We start from the raw sequence: 17,514 nt of genomic DNA on the forward strand, positions 1-17,514 counted from the left end.
CTTGTTGAACTTCATTCATATTCACAATGAATTTTTTTTTTTTTTTTTGTACTGCGGATTGATCCCGGGGGTGCTTTACCTGTCTGAGCTACATGCCCTCCCCTCCCTCCCTCCCTCCCTCCCTCCCTTCCTCTTTCTTTCTTTCTTTCTTTCTTTCTTTCTTTCTTTCTTTCTTCTCTCTCTCTCTCTCTCTCTCTCTCTCTCTCTCTCTCTCTCTCTCTCTCTCTATTTCTTTCTTTCGAAGGGTCTTGTCAAGCTGCTTAGGGTCTCACTAAAATGCTGAGGCTGGTGGCCTAGAACTTGTGATCCTCCTGTCTCAACCCCACCACCAGGGTTGCTAGGATTACAAGTGAGCCCAACTCAGAATGAATTTTTAACTTTTATTTTCCATTTTTTATGTTGGTATAGCACTGGATTTTAACCTCATTTTGTAACCTAATGTAGCCAGTCTACTAATAGGTTTTGGGTTTGGGTGTTATATTTTTATAAATACAATTTCATTAAGCCATCATTAACAAGGGTATCATGCAAAACTATGAAAAATCCCTTACTATCACTCTAATGCAATATTTCATACCTCAGTCTACAGATGCAGCAAATCAAATGCAAAAGGAAATGCAGTTTTGCTCTAAGCTATGTCTATTGAAACCATGCTGGCCTCTATTCATTAATGACTGCAAAGTCATTCACAAATCAATTGCTTAAAGCTTGGTCTGGAATTGTCTCAAACGCTATCTATCTCCCCCTCCTATACATTTAATGTACACTTTTTTCTCAAGTTGAAAAGGGGCGATTTTTGTCTTCAATTACCAATGATAATACCTCCTATTTATGGAGTGCTTTTGACATGTCACATACTCTGGAAGAGCTTTTACGTGACTCCTTCATTCAATCCTCACAAAAACCCATGATCATGAGCTCCCTTCTGCACAACAGGAAACTCCCTAGGAGAGGTTTAAGGAGTTTGCCAAGGGGCACACAAGGAATAAGCTGCAAGCAGTGCTAGGACTCATACCCAGTCTAGAAGATTTCCTGGTCTTAACCGCTCAGCAGTTATTCAGCAGGTATTTCTTGTGCATCTGCCAAACACAGGAAATTGTTCTTGGTACCTCAGGAAGGTTTGGCAGCAAGGACATAGTCATCAGATTGCAAATGTTCTATCCACACCCTAATAAGATACTAATTATCCACCACTCCTATTGCTCCTCTTCTTCTTTCTGCTGCCACTATAGCTTGAGGGCATTTCACTGCTTATTAGCAATCTTGGAGAATGGGGAGGAAAAGGAAAGAATATCTATTTATGTAATGAATGACATATGAAAATTTTTCCAAATACTAAGGGAGTCCATTTTGTTATTGTTAATTCTAATCAAAGGTCTTAGATCTGAACACTTCTGGACTAAATAAAAGAACTACCTGGTACTCTCATTTATTAATGAAATGAAATTATGTTACTTTGCTACCCTCTGATCATGCATAACTGATAAATTTAGACTCTGTGTGGGTACCCACTCATTTGCTTGGAAATACAGCAGCTGGTGCCAACTGGCAAAATGTGTATAGGAATGGCAGAGGGTTATGGGGAGGAGAGATTCCTAATTCAGTACATTTTGAAATATACTTCTACTCTCAGATTAAAAATTGCTGCTCTTGTCTCAGCATGTAAATTTGAGAAAATACTTAAATGAAAATACTTTCATTTTCATTAAACTGATCTCAGAACTGAGTTACATGCCAAAAAAAAAAAAAAAAAAAAAAAACACCTTATTTTAAAAAACTGATGTTAAATCTGCAAGCATATGGTAGCCCTAGCTCCAAACATCAACTGGTCAGTATGAATGATTCTTTACAGAATCCTGCTTTGTATCCCACATCCTAGGTCTGCAATCTCTCAAGCTTCTGCAGGTTGAGTTACAGGATCCCTATCAAAGAGTCTGACCACATAAAGTCAGCAATTACCAAACCTGTCTCTGCATTCGAATCACCTGAGAAACTTGAAATATATCAATGATTTTGTCCAATTAAGTGAGATTGCACTTTCATTGGTTTGGGGATTGTGGAGGTAGGAAGAACTAAGAACTAGAGATTTCAAAATTTTCTTTCAAAAATTGCATGAAAGATGGAAATCTTCCCCCAAACATGTGTTGTTGTGTTGATGTTGCCTCAAAGACCTTCAGCTCTCCATTATTATTAAAGACGAGAAAGGATATAGAGAAAAACCTTTATACCTAGTATTAAAAAATAAGCGTCTAGGGAGCTGGGGTTATGGCTCAGAGGTAGAGTACTTGACTAGCACATGTGAGGCACTGGGTTCACTCCTCAGCACCCCATAAAAGTAAATCAATAAAAATAAAGGTGTTGTGTCCATCTACAACTAAAAAGGAATATTTAAAAAAATGAAAACTAAACTTCTACAAAATCACCAGCTTTGGAGCTTGAAAAACTCTGGTTGAGCTTACTAAATATCATTGTAACAATGCACACAAGTAGAAAAGAGCTCATGAAATTTGGACACATTTGAAAAACCATTAGTTATATTTTCTCCAGCTAGACAGTTTCCCATATTAAAGGTCTTCTGGGTTCTTTGATGCCCATGCCAGATTATCTTCGTCATTGTATGTAATATTTTGAATTGTAAGCCCATGGTTAACTTCCAAAGACAACCTTCACAATGTAGGGCATGTGTTTTCCTTTGTGTTTTGATTATTAACACACTAATCTGAAATAGCCACAGAGTCGCTCCTTGACAACACTCTAGTCTAATTCTTTGCACAACACTTAATAATCCCTGGATTCTTGTTTATTTATTTGCTTACTGCTACCTGTACCAAAGTACCTGCATTTCAAAGTATACTCCTGATTTCATCTCACTCAATGCTATGTCCCTGGCATCTAGAACTGTCAATGAACATTAAATAAATACTGGCTGAATAAATGAATGAACATTCCATTATCTGTCTGTAGGTGCTACACAAACACAGCCATGTGAAAACCACAAGTGATTTCCATGCTGTGTGACCTGGAGCTGAGGGTCTGTACACCTACAAAAGGAGAGAAACAAGATAGTGACCTCAAAGAGGTATTGCGAGAGTTATACAAGATAGCACACTTTAAGGACTTACTACAATATGAGGTGTAAATGAAGAACTCAGTGATGAGACAGTATAAAAATCATATCCTAGAAATGTATTTCTATGACATTTACAGTGGAAAAAAGGTAGTAAGAGAAATACTCAGAAATACATGTTTTTTCGTTATTTAGAAGAAAGCTAGAAATGTTTCTATGGAAGCTTCTTATAGAAAAAAAGTGCATCAAGCCAGGGTTCAGAGGAAATAAATCCAGACTGTGGTGTGTGGCCTCCAAAAAGGCTTTGAGAGTTATATCCAAGGCTTAGTTTCCTCACCTGTAAAATTGGGTAGAAGGTTTGAAGGAAAGCTGCCAAATTCAGAGCTTTTAAGAGGCAGCAAGGAAATCACAAAACATCAACACTTAACCTATAAAAGCAAGAATGGTACAAAGATTGTAATTCTGGCTACATTTGATGAATAAGAATGATGAATAAAAATTTATCAAGTATAGTAAATTATATTTGGTCTGTATATTATTTGTATAGCGCTCAGATGCATGATCCCAATTCTACACTTAATAAAAATTATCCATTTATTACCCACTTTTTGCAGAAATATTTGCTTATATGCTACATGTTCTCTTTATATGAAAATTTTGTTGTTTGGTTTATTCTAGAACTGAACAAGTTTAAAAGGTATAGATTTGGAAGAAGCTCTCTAAAGAATTTTTTTGCTGAAAAGTTCTTTATTAGGTATTTGCTTTAACTTACAATAAAAAGTATTGTGAGGCATCCATGTACACTGGGTTTTTTTCTTATTACATGTGGATCAAACATTTCCAGAAATACCATGATGTGTAATGAATTCATCCCTTTTGCCAGCAACTTTATTTTAATAGGGCCCCATTACAGACGATGAATCACTAAACTACGGTTCAGTTTCTTTGAAGTGGACTCTTGCTTCTCCTTCCAAGACCCCAGAAATATGCTGTCTGTGGTCTGAAACTTTCAACTCCATTTGTCAATTCAGGTGCATTGTTGCCTCGGCTGTTAGGTCCACTTGTTTCCTCAGGCTAATTACGAAATCCTCTGCTCTGCCAGGGGGAAGCATACAGCTGAAGAGCATCAGCGTGCATTTGAACACTGAAGCATGTGTCCCCATTACTAATGCACAAAGCATGAAGCCTGGAAAGGTCCCTTCTTCATCTGGAAATTGGGGGGCATCATCCCAAGACTTATAAATATCTCTTAACAAAGCTGCAGCTGAGCTATATCAGGGTTGCACACTTTCTTCATCTTTCCCTTACAGCTTTCAATTTGCTTTGCAAACATTTCTTTGTTGCCGTTGGCTGGGGTGTGCTTAAAAGAAGCACATCGTTAACCACAAAGAATGCTCACTGTTTTCTGTGATTTCAAATCAGTTCCCAGCACTTCCTCAGAGAGTAGCCCCGGCAGCAATTACTCTGCGGCTGAAGACACTTCTCTGCAGAGAAAGGGTTCCGGTTTTGAGACAGCCAACAAGCAAGGCTATAACAAATGATGACATATGTTTCAGCCTCCATTCATGAGTGCTTTATACCCCCATAGGAAGGGTGAATCCATTTTTGTGCAAATTCAACAGGCACATCCCACAATGCTGCTCTCTTCTCTCCCTCACACAGGCTGGGCATTCATAGCCCAGATTACTTGCCTCAAATGGGCACTCACAGTTGCTTAATGGTTCGTGTGGGGGTGGAGTTGCTCTGTCAAAAAGGGGCAAAGAACAAGGAAAGGACACGGATCCATCAGGAAAATGAGTTGAGCTGATTCACTGTGACAAAAGAGTGAGGTTCCAGAAAACCAAGGCAAAAAAGACAGACTGCTTTCCACATCCAGGCCCCCATCTAGGCTGACCTTTGCAGCATCCTAGAGGGGAAGTTTCCATGCTGCTCCAGAACAATGTATTGGGTAGATTACACCAAGACAGGTTTCACACCTGAATCTTTCTCTTTCTCTCTCTTTTTTCTCCCTTTTGATGTCACCTAGTCACCCACCCTTAGAGGTACTATCCTCAGGCAGGGTCAGAGAGGTTATAAAATGGGCAGGGCAAATTTTCATAATTATGCCAGGCTTCTAGTTTCAGGCTTCTAGGCCAAGTTTGCTGCCTTGATGCAAGGAAATTCAAAATCTGACTTTTTACCTCCATAAGCCTGGACTGGGCTACAGCTAGGCCCTGAGTTCAATCCCCAGTACTACAAAAACTTTTTTAAAAAATAAACTTGTTAACTCCTTAAGCTTACAGGCAAATGTCACACTGCCCTCTACAGGTAGTCTCATTGGACCTGACCCTTAACTAGTGATTGGCCACCACTGAAAACTATGGGGCTGCCAAAGTTCAGAACTCTTACTGGAGGGAGGGCGTGAGGGGAGGAGGCCAAAGGAGTAGGGAATAGGGCAGTGGAAAAATTACCAACCGTTCACCAACTCTTTCATTTTATATATATTTTTATTTGTTCTAATTAGTTATACATGTGTTCACTAACTCTTGAGAGTGGGGGTTTATATGCGGGGGGGGGAACCAGTGAATAAGTAAACATTGCCTCTCCATTTAACATAATGGAAAGAGAATGGATACATGTACACAGGCACTAGAAATTGGTGGCGTGAAGGAGACTCTGGCAAGTGGTAAGGATGGGTGTGATAGAAGGTATTTTCCAAGGAAAGCCACACTAACATATTCCATTCCCATGATGTTAAGGTGGTGTCTGTGCTCCTTGACTTGGTGAGCCTGTGGCAAGAGCAGAAGACACACAGTATGACTCAAAGGCTAAGTCATCAATTGCTATTCAGTTTCTGCCAGGGATTTTTTGGAATGTTCACTCCTGGGACCAGCCACTGTGCATTTGAGGATGCTAAAGAGCCACATAGAGAGGCCACAATCCCACCCAAATCCCACCAATAGTGAACATCAACCGCCAGTCAGACATTCAGGTGAGCAGCCTTCAGGTACTTTCAACCACTGCTTTTGGAGTCAATACAGACTGGAGCAAAGAAGAGCTGTCCTCACCGAGCCATGCTCACATTTCAGACCCCTGAGCAAAATAAGGGTCACTATATTAAAAATACTATGTTTTGGGTGTGGTTCATTATACAAGAATTGATAGCCAAAATAATGGGCAAGAGTCCCTGACACTGGACTTGTTTCCTGACAAAGAATAAATCTGGTCCAAAAAGAAACAGGGTTTTCCTCTCTGTCTTTCATGGGTTTTCATAATTTGCGTTGATTCTTTATTAATCTTAACTTTTTTCATCTTGGCCCCCAAATAGATTGTCTATGGGATATATCGCAACTGTTCACACTTTGTACAAACTGGAATTATTGTCATTATTTAGTAATCAGAGTATTTTTACATTCTCTCTATCTTGTACGCCCTCTCTTTTCCTCTCCTACCCTCCCCTCCCTCCCCTCTTCTCTCTCTCTCTCTCTCTCTCTCTCTCTCTCTCTCACTCTCACACACACACACACACACACACGCGCGCGCGCGCGCGCACACACACACACACACAATATGAATTTCTGTCTTTTCTCAAAAATAAAACAAACAATCTGGCAACATTGAGTTTGCATTCCCCCATAACAGTAACTCACTTGCAAAAACTTTCCCTCAAAGCTGTCTACTATCTGTTGCAGTCTGCCTGGTCCACTCAATCCCATGCCACCCATTTCTCTGCTGACCTCTATAAGCATTTAGGCTATTTAGTCAACCATTCCCTACCTGATCAATTAGAATTTACTCTTAAATACAGTTTTCAAGTTTAGTGCATCTCATTAGAAAAAGAAAAAGAACAATTTAAAAGATCTGAAATTGAAGTTTAAAATTATGTAAAAAAGGATGAAAGAAAATATATGTGGAAAAGGCACAAATGGCATGACTGGGATGTCAACTTGTGTCACATCATATAGCCTGATGCCATTGTCCTTCTGTGGCTGCTGCACTTACATTGATACCCCAGGAACTAAGCCTTTTTCATTGTTCCACAAAATGTCTGTTTTCACTGGGAGAAAAATTATACAAAATCCAAAGTCATCTAATGAAATCATATAGGTTGTACTTAAGAATCCTATTTATTTTTGGTATAGTTGCTAAAGATGATCTTATCACATATTGTGTGAAGAATCTCAAACAGTATCTAAGGAGAAAACTCAAGCATTGAAAAATGGAATCACATAGCCTGGATGATCCTGCTAGAATTGATATATTTCTTGTATTTTACATTATTTAGTATTTTTCATGTAACCAGAGTTTTTAAGTATTTTAAGCAAACCCTTCATTTTACTGATTAGCATAATTTAATATTTTTAAAATCACTAGAATATTTAAGGAAATGGAAAGGTAAAGGATGTTGGTCAAGTGAGAAAAATCGTTTCTATATGAAAATAAGGATTTTATATCATGAGGAATAAAAAATAAAGAAGAAAATTCATTTTTTTCTTTGCTCATTAAGTATATTGAGAAAGTGCCCAGCTCTTGATTATGTCACAGTGGTATATAATAACAATTTATATATATTAACAATTTATTTTTTAAAAAAGTTTCATGTCTCAACATCAATCTAAAAAGCACTTAATTGAGTCTTATGCAATCTTTATAAAGAACCACCATCAATGTGAAAATATTCTGCAGTTTGTAAAGTCTGTTTGTGGTGGTTCCATTAAGGCAAGCTGAGTCAGGATCTTACTCTTAATTGTTTGATATCAAATTGGGTAGACTTTCTAGAAATGCTACTCTTTGACAAAAATAATAGCAAGTTAACTTTTAAACTATGCCTTTTTGTACAATATTACCATAGTAAGATTTCTCATGCCCTCTTCTAGGAACATAAAAGGGTAGTTGCTGGGCCTTATACTCCTCACCCTACAATAGGCTAAAATGGGTATTTAAGTATTGTCTACTTTATATCACAGAAGAGTGAGTCTTTCAGCCCATGAGGACCATGTTTGGGGATCAAATCCGTGGTTCAGAAATTTAAAGCCTGAGATAGTGCAGAAGAAGAAAATTTATACATTAGTGACTTTAGCAGAATGCAGTCCTCATAAAACTTTCTTTTATTGGAGTCGTCGTAGAATAACTAGCTCCTTGGGGAGGAAACAGTGAATTTATGAAAAAAAAAAAAAGATAATAGGATGGTTTTGAGATTTTATTGCTGTCACTTTATTTTTAGCCAAAGTCAAGATCAGGGGTTCAAATGTGATGGCACCTCAGCACATAGTGGAAATCGAACTTAGAAGTTGGGATAAATTTACTGAGAAATATATTCAGAAATCCATCAGGAATATTGGTTTTCATACTATCAAAGCCTTAAGACAGTGTCAGAACAATTGAAATTTTCATATGGACTTTCTACAAAGGGTAGTGTTTTGAGATCCTTTGTTTAACAAAGAGTGTACATTCACCACAATCCAAAGGTGGTCAGGATCAAACAATGATGTCCAGGAAACCTAACCAGTCAGTCATTCTAATCTTTCTGATCTGTCTTTCCCCTGTGCTTCGTGACACCTATGAATAGGCAGCATCGCTTCTGCACGGCCCCCTCTACCCCCCAAGCAAATCTACAGCAAAGCAAATCAATTCAGTTTGCTGCTTCTTAGAATAAACGTAATTGTGTACCACTTAAAAGGGGACTTTGTCTGAGGATCTTAGATAATGAAGGTGTCTGCAGTTTCCTAAACAACACTTGGGATAACAAACTTCCTTAAGCGATTCTTAAGGACCTTTCTTTTACTAATCTCTCCGGATAAAGTAGCTAACATCAGCCCCGCGCCTGGAGGCTCCAACATAGCCAGCAATAGGGACGTTCTGAGATTCCCAACCCTAGACAGCAAGACCGCAAAATAGCAAGCTTTCTCCCCGGATCCTCGCCCAGAGCAGTCCCTTAGGTCTCCAAAGTTGGGGGTCCCGCTCCTTTCCCATCCGGAATAAATGGGGATGCTGCGTGGCAGGTGTGTACGTGGGAGATTTATTGAGTGGGAGCTGGGGCAGGAAAGTGTTCAGAGCAGGAAAACTGCCTGAGCTCACAGTGCTCAGCTTCCCGGGGCAAAAACTCCGAACGCAGAGCGCCAGGGAGGCGCGAGCACCGTCCGCTCCGCTGATGCAGAACCTGACCGCGAAGGTGAGAGTGCGCGGGGCTTCAGGGACCCAGGGTTTCCAAACTCGCCCGAGGCGAGACCCGGTGGCCCCAGGGTAGCCTGCACCCGCGCTCTCCTCGGGATAGGGACTGGACCACCTTGGCGGGGCGGGAGCCGGAGGGAACTCTCTTACCTGGAGGTAGGGTCTCCCGTGGGTCACACCGCCCACGACGATGTCTGCTGCGGCCATGGTCCCGGTGGGCGAGAAGCCGAAGCCCACATAGCCGGCCGTGCGCACCTCGAGGCGGAAGGCAAGCCGGCTGCCCTGCTGGCCCCAGCCCAGCCAGTACTTGCCCTCCGAGTCCAGGACTGTGTGGTGAGGGAAGGAACGGCCCGAGCCCCCCGCGCCTTTCCAGGGGAGCAGCCCCCACAGCAAGAACAGCGGCCAGCAGTGCATCCTCCGGCGCTTCCTGCCCGCCGGCACCTGGGCTCCAGCCACTGGGCAGCAGGAGCAGGCACGAGGAGCAGGCACGAGGAGCAGCAGAGAGCGGGAGGACTGGGACCGCCCCTGGGGCCGGCCGTGCGCGCCAGCCTGGGAGGGCAGGACCTGCTCTCCCCGCCCCGGGTGGCGGGCCCCGCGCATCAGGTCCCCTCCAGTCCTATCTACCCACCCTGGTGCTGCCTGGCCTTTTCCGCGATCCACCTGCCGCCCCCTACCCGGGACTTGGTCCCCGTTGGGTTGTAAGGAAAGCGAGGGGCTTCCTGAAACAAGAGAGGAAGAGGCAAAAGCTGAGACCAGGGGCCAGGAGCAGAGGGAAAAAGAGGGAGGAGAGAGTCCTAGTTGGGGAAAAGCCTTGGAGAAGAGGGTTGGGGGTAGGGATTCCTGGGGAAAGAATGGGAAACTGGGATTGAAAAGAACATTTAACAGAGGAAGAAGGAGTTGAATAAGCAAAGAGGTTGCCCTGGAGTGTGGTGGAGAGAAAGCTGAGAGAAAGCCTCCTTCCTCGTATCCTTGAGGTGAATTTTTCCAGAACCATTGTATTCCGAAGTGCCCAAGTCCCCATGGATGAAGCTGTGTACCTCCCCCAGTGCATTTCTTTCAGGCTTTAGCCCTTGGGGTCCCAAATCTTGTTCTTCACATCAAGTCATAAGAATGTTTGCCTTCTGCCTGGATTTGTTTTGCTTTGATTTGGTTCAGTTTGGTTGTGATGGCACAAATTCTATCTACTTTGTCATGCACAGAGTAGGTCATGGTTGATTTTTATTTGAAATCCTCTTTTTCTGATATTTCAAATTCTGGCCCTAGGCATGTGTATCAAAATGTTGCTCTGTTTGTTGCTTCCACCTTTGAACACAACACTCATGTCTTGAGAATGCTGAATACTCCATATGGCAGATGTAAATGATCGTCTTTATTCATTTATGTATACTCTGCCATCTTTCGAAAAAATAGTTATAAGGTATCTTACAACAAAATATAAAAAACAAGTGAGAGGACATCAAAATAAAAACATGGATAAGAGGAATACTACAACTATCTACTATTTACTTCAGATTTTGAAGCTCCGCACAAGCCACCATACTTCTTATTCTCTGTCCTCAAGTTATCATATTCCAGCCTGTTTTTTCTGACTCCTGATTTATCTTCCAATTTCTTTCCCCATAATTTTTCCAAAAGCATCAGCAGGCATCTAAACTGTTAATCTAAGGATTTAATCACATGTGACCATGTCTAAAAGGCAACCTGTACATGAATCTGCTCACCAGGGGCTTCAGGAATTTGCCTAGAAAAGGATTTGTCCCAAGGAGAGAAGGGATCAAGGTCCACAGGTTTATCCAGTGACAGTACCAATATCAGAGAAGAGTGATCCGGAAACTTTAGGATAAGGGGAGCTGCTGGTGCTGTTGCTCCAACAGGACCCACTGGGAACAGGGGCAGCAACATCTGCCAGCAACCCAAGGGTGGCAGCCCTGGAACTGGGTTGCCATAGTCACTAGGAACTCCACTGCTGCCACTGGCTTCAGCCTTGACACAAAGGAAGGACGTGGAGAGAAAGAAATAAAATGGGGGACACTGAGGTCAAGAGGTGTGGGTTGAGGTTCCAGAGGAGGCACGCTCATATTGAGCAGCCATTCACTATTCTAGGCAGGAATTTCAGGGCATTCATGATACTACAAGGTGATCTTGGCAAACCTCCTATTTTGTGGGCTTTCCTTATTCCTAGCATGCAGGAGCCTGGAACCAATAAATGACTATTATCTGCTTCTTGGGGTTCCTTATGTAAACCTCAAATTCACATCCACCAGGATATTTTCTGTCTCCTTATAAAAACAAAATGATGTCAGGCTTTCTAGAATTTGATTCCCATTTACTTTTCTGGCTTTCCCTTCTATTACTCTCCTCTCATCCATTGGCCTCTGGACATATGAAAATCACTTTTAGGATCTCAGTGGAGAGCCACACTGTTTCACATCTCAGTGCCTTTTCAGATTTCTGCTCTGCCATGTTTTTTCTTTCTCCCCTCCATCCTCTTCCACACTTGACAGTTGTGTGATGGTGTCAGGAATGTTCTGTCCCAGAGACATATGGCGTGCAGACACTTCTTGTCTATATGCTTGTTTTTTTCCAGTAGCCTCCTGGTCAGGGACCACATCTGGTTCCTTGTTTTAACCCCATTGCCCAGAATACAGACAGGCACACAAGAAGTACTCAATAAATATTTGTAGGAAGAGTGAATAGATGCATGTTCTGATCCTTCTGGAAATCTCAACAACATTGGATCATGGAGGGATAGCATAGGCCCCATATATGATTAATTGTTCTGCACTGGTACTGAAGCCAAAATAGAATGGACTGCCCATGGCTAACCCAAAGATAAAGGTATAAATAGTTTCAATTATTTTATCAAGTAAGATCACTGAGTGTGGATTGTCTTTTGCTGTAACTGACATTGCTTCTAGCTTTGAGTATTCGAGATATCAGACTAGAGTATTCATCTTGAGATTATATCAGTAAATATTATTACCATAATTCATGCTCTAAAGACCCACTCTATATTGATTTGGCTTAACCCAGTAACTTAAGATAAAATTGAAAATTTTGTCTGTTTTGTAGGCTGAGCTCCCTAGATCAAAACCAACTCTACACTCTAGTTGCATGTGGGACTCAGTTGCCCCAGTTAGAAAACAATTACAGTATTACTTCTTGTCTTAAATTTGCACGAGAAGCAGGAAGGGAACTTGTAATATGGCTCAGTGGTAGAGCATCTTCTTAGTACTTGTGAGGCATTGAGTAGATCCCAGCACTGTCAATTAAAGAGAAACAGGGGAAAGCAGAGAGAGAGAAGAAATCAGGTCTATGGTGCATGCCTGTAAGCCCAGATACTTGGAAGGAGAAGACAGAAGGATTACAACCTGGGCAATTTAGCAAGATCCTGTCTCAAAATAAAATAGAAAGGATTGGACATGTAGCTCAGTGGTAGAGTTTAGTCAGAGAATGAAATCAATATTAAGGGGTTTCAAAATTAGTTTTGAAAAAAACTATTGTTTTTTTATAAAAATGAAACTTTGCTAAAATTTAAAGAAACACAGGAAATGCAAAAAAGTATGACTAAGAAAGTAAACTAAAAAAAAAAAAATCACCTGAAATTCCACTCTCCAAAAATAACCCTTGTATGCATTCCCAGAACATCATTCCAGACAGAACCTAGTTCCATTAAAGCGTTGGAGGAACAGCCTGTTGAGCAAGAATTTACAAAGAAACTAGTGAATTAATTTTGTAAGACTCCACTTGAAGTAAACAGAGTGACTCTAAACATTCTAGCTTCTTTTCTCCCCTCATATCCTTGGGACAAATGAATAGATAAAACAAACAAAGCAAACAAAACTAGAGATTCAGTGGGAATTTAAGTTCAGGACATTCAACCCAATTACTCATGCTTAAAATGAATCATTTTCTCACACTCTTCAATCAGAGATTTGAAATGTAATATTTATTTTTATTCCACATCCATTCTGATACACAGCTTGCCATCAGCCAGTGTGACTGTACCCAAGCTGAGCTTCCTCATCTCCAAATGCTCTGTTGCTAAGGTTTATTTATATTTCTACATTAGTCAACTGCAAGGGGCAGGGAGGGGTGAAGAAAAAAGAAAACCTAGCAGACATATGGGAAGGAGCCAATGTAGTCTCTTAGTATAAACCCGGATGGTCTGAAATAGTTTATTTCTTCTTGGAAGTATCATAATTTTCCTGTCTACATGTGCCTAAGGTACAACAATAATACTAAATATTTATAAAGTTCCTGTCTTTTAGGGAGCTCAAAGAAAAATATTTATATAAGTGATCTTAGCAATTCTCTTAACACTGAAATGGAGAAGCTGAAGCATTTTCTCACTTTAATCTATAAACTAAGTCATTTGTGTGAATATGTGACTGACCCAAGTTCGTACTATGAGTCAGTGGCAGAAAAAGCAAAAACAGAACTTTGGTCCTCCCCCCTTCTCTCTCCTACATACTTTCTCTAGTTTTACCTCATTTCCAATAACAAATAACAAATTTTAAAGCCACCAGGTGATCACCATGAAGCTTTCTTTCAGCAGAGCTGATACTTTTCACATGAATGAGGTGCTGTGATCTACTGTTAGGGGATGTTATAATCCCCTCACTTTAATAATGGATGTTATTGTTGATAACAGTGGTGTGAATGAAGAAGGTGAGCATATAGTGCATTTTCTTTTATTATCAGGAAACTGCAACATGCTTAGCTGAGTTCTTGAGGTTACTTTGAAATCTAGTGCCAGTTGGCACAGAAAATCACTCTTAGACTATTCCTTTAGAAAATCACAGCAAGCAAACCACTTTGCACAAAACCTACACTTTAGTATTATCATGTTCTGAAATAACTAAAAAAGCCTGGGAAAAAAAAGCAAGCCTCATTCTATCATTAGTGACATTTATCAGAATTTCCCTTTACAGGGAAGTGTGATGTATACAATAATATGATAGGGAAGACATGGATTAATACTAAGACTTTGTTACTGTAAAGCCATCCTTAAAAAGTTGTCTGGAACTTGAGGAGAGCAGGATTCCTTGGAATTGTGCTGATTATCAGAGTGATCTTTAGTATAAGAAAAGCATTAATTTCCTCAAATTTTGGCAAAGCTCACTTCTCAGGGACCAAGCAATTAAAGCTGTCAGTGACTATAGGAGGGCAAAAAGGGGTGATGAACTGTGCTTAGTTAAAAGAATTTGTCAGCCTTGCAGAGAACCTTAGAAATGTTTCCATATTCTTATCTTCTTGATAAGGAAGTGAATCATAGAGAAGTGGATTGTTCCAGGGTACAATTTTTGTTGTTGTTGTTAAAAGAATGTAGGATGGAAGGTTGGTTGCCTGACACAATTACCAACAATTCCCAACGCCTCCCTTAAAGGAAATCCCTTAAAGGATGGTGTCCCAAGTCTACCATCAGTATTTTATCAAATTTTGAGCAGATATGTTAAGAGAAGCAAAGGGCATCATGAAAATAGTGCTTTTCTCCCCAAGCCTAGGAGCCCCTAGCAATCACCCTTTTCATTATTCAGTAGGGTTGGCACTTACATACTTTGGCACATTCATCCTTCCCATGGCCATGAATTCAAAGAAATATCTAGGCCTAACCAAATGAGCAACTAGCATCAACTCAAAGCTGAATACATATGTATTCCACATTGAGAATGGCAAGGGGATTCAGTACAATTTGATGGACTCCAAAACTCCACATGTGGTTTTGGAAAACTTGAAGAAATTTGTACTATAATGAAAGAATGTAAAGACTAGAAAATTAAAAATGTATTAATCCAAAACTTAATTGAAGTCATTACAATCATTATTAGGAATAATAGACAACAAGTAGAATTTCCCTTAAAGGAAAGAAGGAAACAATTGACATTCTAAGTGATTATTTTCATATGGAAAGTGACAAATATAAGGAATGGGTGTTATGGCTTTGAAGATTTCTAAAATGTGCATGCTTATTTCCTCTATAAGACTTTATTTTTTCTCATTTCTAAATCTAAACTCTATTCTCAATTCTTTGGAAATTTCCACACTTATATATCCAAATTAGATAATTAGCTCCACATACATACAATTTGGTTTTTAAAAAGAATCTTTCCCATTACTTAGATAATTAAACACTTTAAATTTTAAACCAAATCACCAGATTGAATATCACTATGATAATGGACCAGATAATTGTTTTTATTCACTTAAAGCAGTGTTTGCCCAGACAGGGTCTACCCAAACTCCAGACAAGATCGGCCTTAGGATAAACCCATCAATAATGAGGATAACACAAGGGCATGACCTACAAGGCCAGGGCTAAGATTCCTAGGCTTGGGAGAAAATCGCTGTATTCACAAGGCCCTTTCCCTGTCTGCTCTTTCTTCTCCTAACCTATTTATAAAACTTCATACTTGATAAACACCAATCCAACAGTGAACTTGAAATACTGAAAGAGTAAGAATAAGTTTTAAGAGGAAGATGTGAAAAGAATTGTCAGCATTAGGTATAAAACCATAATAATAATAATAATAATGCAGTGTGTTGTGAGTGTGTTACACAGCAACTTCATAAGGTCAGTGTTCTTTTTTCATTTGAAGGAAACTGGAGAAGAAAATTGTTTTTTAAGTTCTGTAAGAGCAAACACCACAGGATCACCTTTCAATTGTGAAGAAATTTGTAATAACATTAAATACTTATCAATACCGTAAATGACTACATGTTTTAGAAAATTTCTATATATTTTACTGAATAATTCTATGGGTAGTATTTTGGTTGAATACAAATAAAGAACAGAGAGATGTCTGGAGTTTTTCCTGACACAAGTTTCCAAGACGTTATATGGTTACTGAATTTTCTATACACTGAAAGAAGTTACTATACACTGAAATTGGTTTAATGGCCATGGAGCATGTAAAATTTTAACATAACAGAGGCCATGAGGGGATGTATGATGTCCAAGGGGAAATGAGTTTGAGCTAAATTTAAGAAAGCTAGTCATTTCTCTTTTCCCCACCTCCTCTCTCCACATTCCCAAAACACACCCCAGCACATGCACGCACACACACACACACACACATTAAAGTAGTAAGTGGTTCAGTTATTCATGTTCAGGGGAATGGTAATTATTGAATCCAATTTTTTTCCTCCTCTTTTCAGATGTTAGGAAAAGGAAAACTAGACATGTTGAAAATTTAAACTTTGTGCAGTATAAGAGAGGATAACTTGTAAGGAAAAACTTCAAAAAATAAGTAATCCAGCTTTTTTATTTCAAGTATATAATCAGTGCTTAGAATTCACAGCAGCAAAAAGTTATGGAGAAATTGCTACATTCACATTTTTTAAACTTATGGGTTAGTCTGACAGCATTAATCTGCCAGTGGATATGAAACATTTTCAAATCCTAATAAAAAGAAGAACTTGTGCTCTTTGAAAACTGATAAAATAATGTTTTATTATTAATATGAATATTGCAGGACTATTAAGTCAGTAAAGTCAAACTTAAAGCTGTCAAAAAATATCATCATTTGGAACACAAACCAGAGAAATCCAAACATTATTTCTATACCACCAATAGGATAAAAAGCTTTTTTGTGTAGTAGAACTAATAATGTTTTGATTTGAAAAATGTCTTCTTTTCTGAGGTAGGTTTATCCATGTAAAGAATATTTTGGAGACTAAATATTCAAGGAAAGGGGCAACGGCCTGACCTGGGGGAATTGCTTTAATCTGCCCCCTCATAAAGAGGAAGCAAATGACCAGGCAAACAGACCATCTCTGGCTCCATTCCTGCTTCCTCTTTAAAAGTGAGAACTTGCTGCAATGAAGCAAATTAAATTCCATGCATATATGATCATGTCTAAATGAATCCCACTATTGTGTATAACTATTTTACACTTATAAAAATATTTCAAGAAAAAGTGAGGTCTTAATTCCATCTTGCTGAAATTCCTGGATCAATCCAGTTCCTAAGGAAATAATAAGGAACGTAGAACAAAGAACATTAGTATGAATTCTTTAATTCATGATGAAGAAGAGTGAATGAAATGTGATAAACTCATCATATGATGATCATTCTTAATGCATATTTACTGTCAATTCTACTTAATGGAGAAAATGACCCCTTTAATATGAAGAAATTACCTGAAACAAATAACAGAAATAGTTCTGTATGTTTCATTGGTGGCTGACAGGAAAAGACAGAACTAGATAAAGCAACAGATTGAACACTCTGAAAACCTACACTATTGGCTAGTTTGTGGCATTTCATCACAGAGCTGTGCACAGGGAGAGGAGGG

At 39.5% G+C, this 17,514-nt stretch overlaps 1 protein-coding gene across 1 annotated transcript in view; it reads right to left on the reverse strand.

Annotated features, from left to right (window-relative positions):
• Window positions 1-9,737, reverse strand: part of Moxd1 (monooxygenase DBH like 1) — an 82,751-nt gene extending 73,014 nt beyond the window's left edge. Inside the window, exon 1 of the mRNA XM_046448521.2 lies at window positions 9,368-9,737. Within this exon, the coding sequence (XP_046304477.1) occupies window positions 9,368-9,631 (264 nt within the window). The 5' untranslated portion in view covers window positions 9,632-9,737. The remainder of the gene's footprint in view (window positions 1-9,367) is intronic.
• Window positions 9,738-17,514: the final 7,777 nt, after the last annotated feature.

This window comes from Marmota monax, unplaced genomic scaffold (genome assembly GCF_021218885.2).
Source record: "Marmota monax isolate L192 unplaced genomic scaffold, Marmota_monax_Labrador192_F-V1.1 WCK01_AAM20220418_F8-fsc00030, whole genome shotgun sequence".
Classification (NCBI taxonomy): Eukaryota; Metazoa; Chordata; class Mammalia; order Rodentia; family Sciuridae; genus Marmota; species Marmota monax.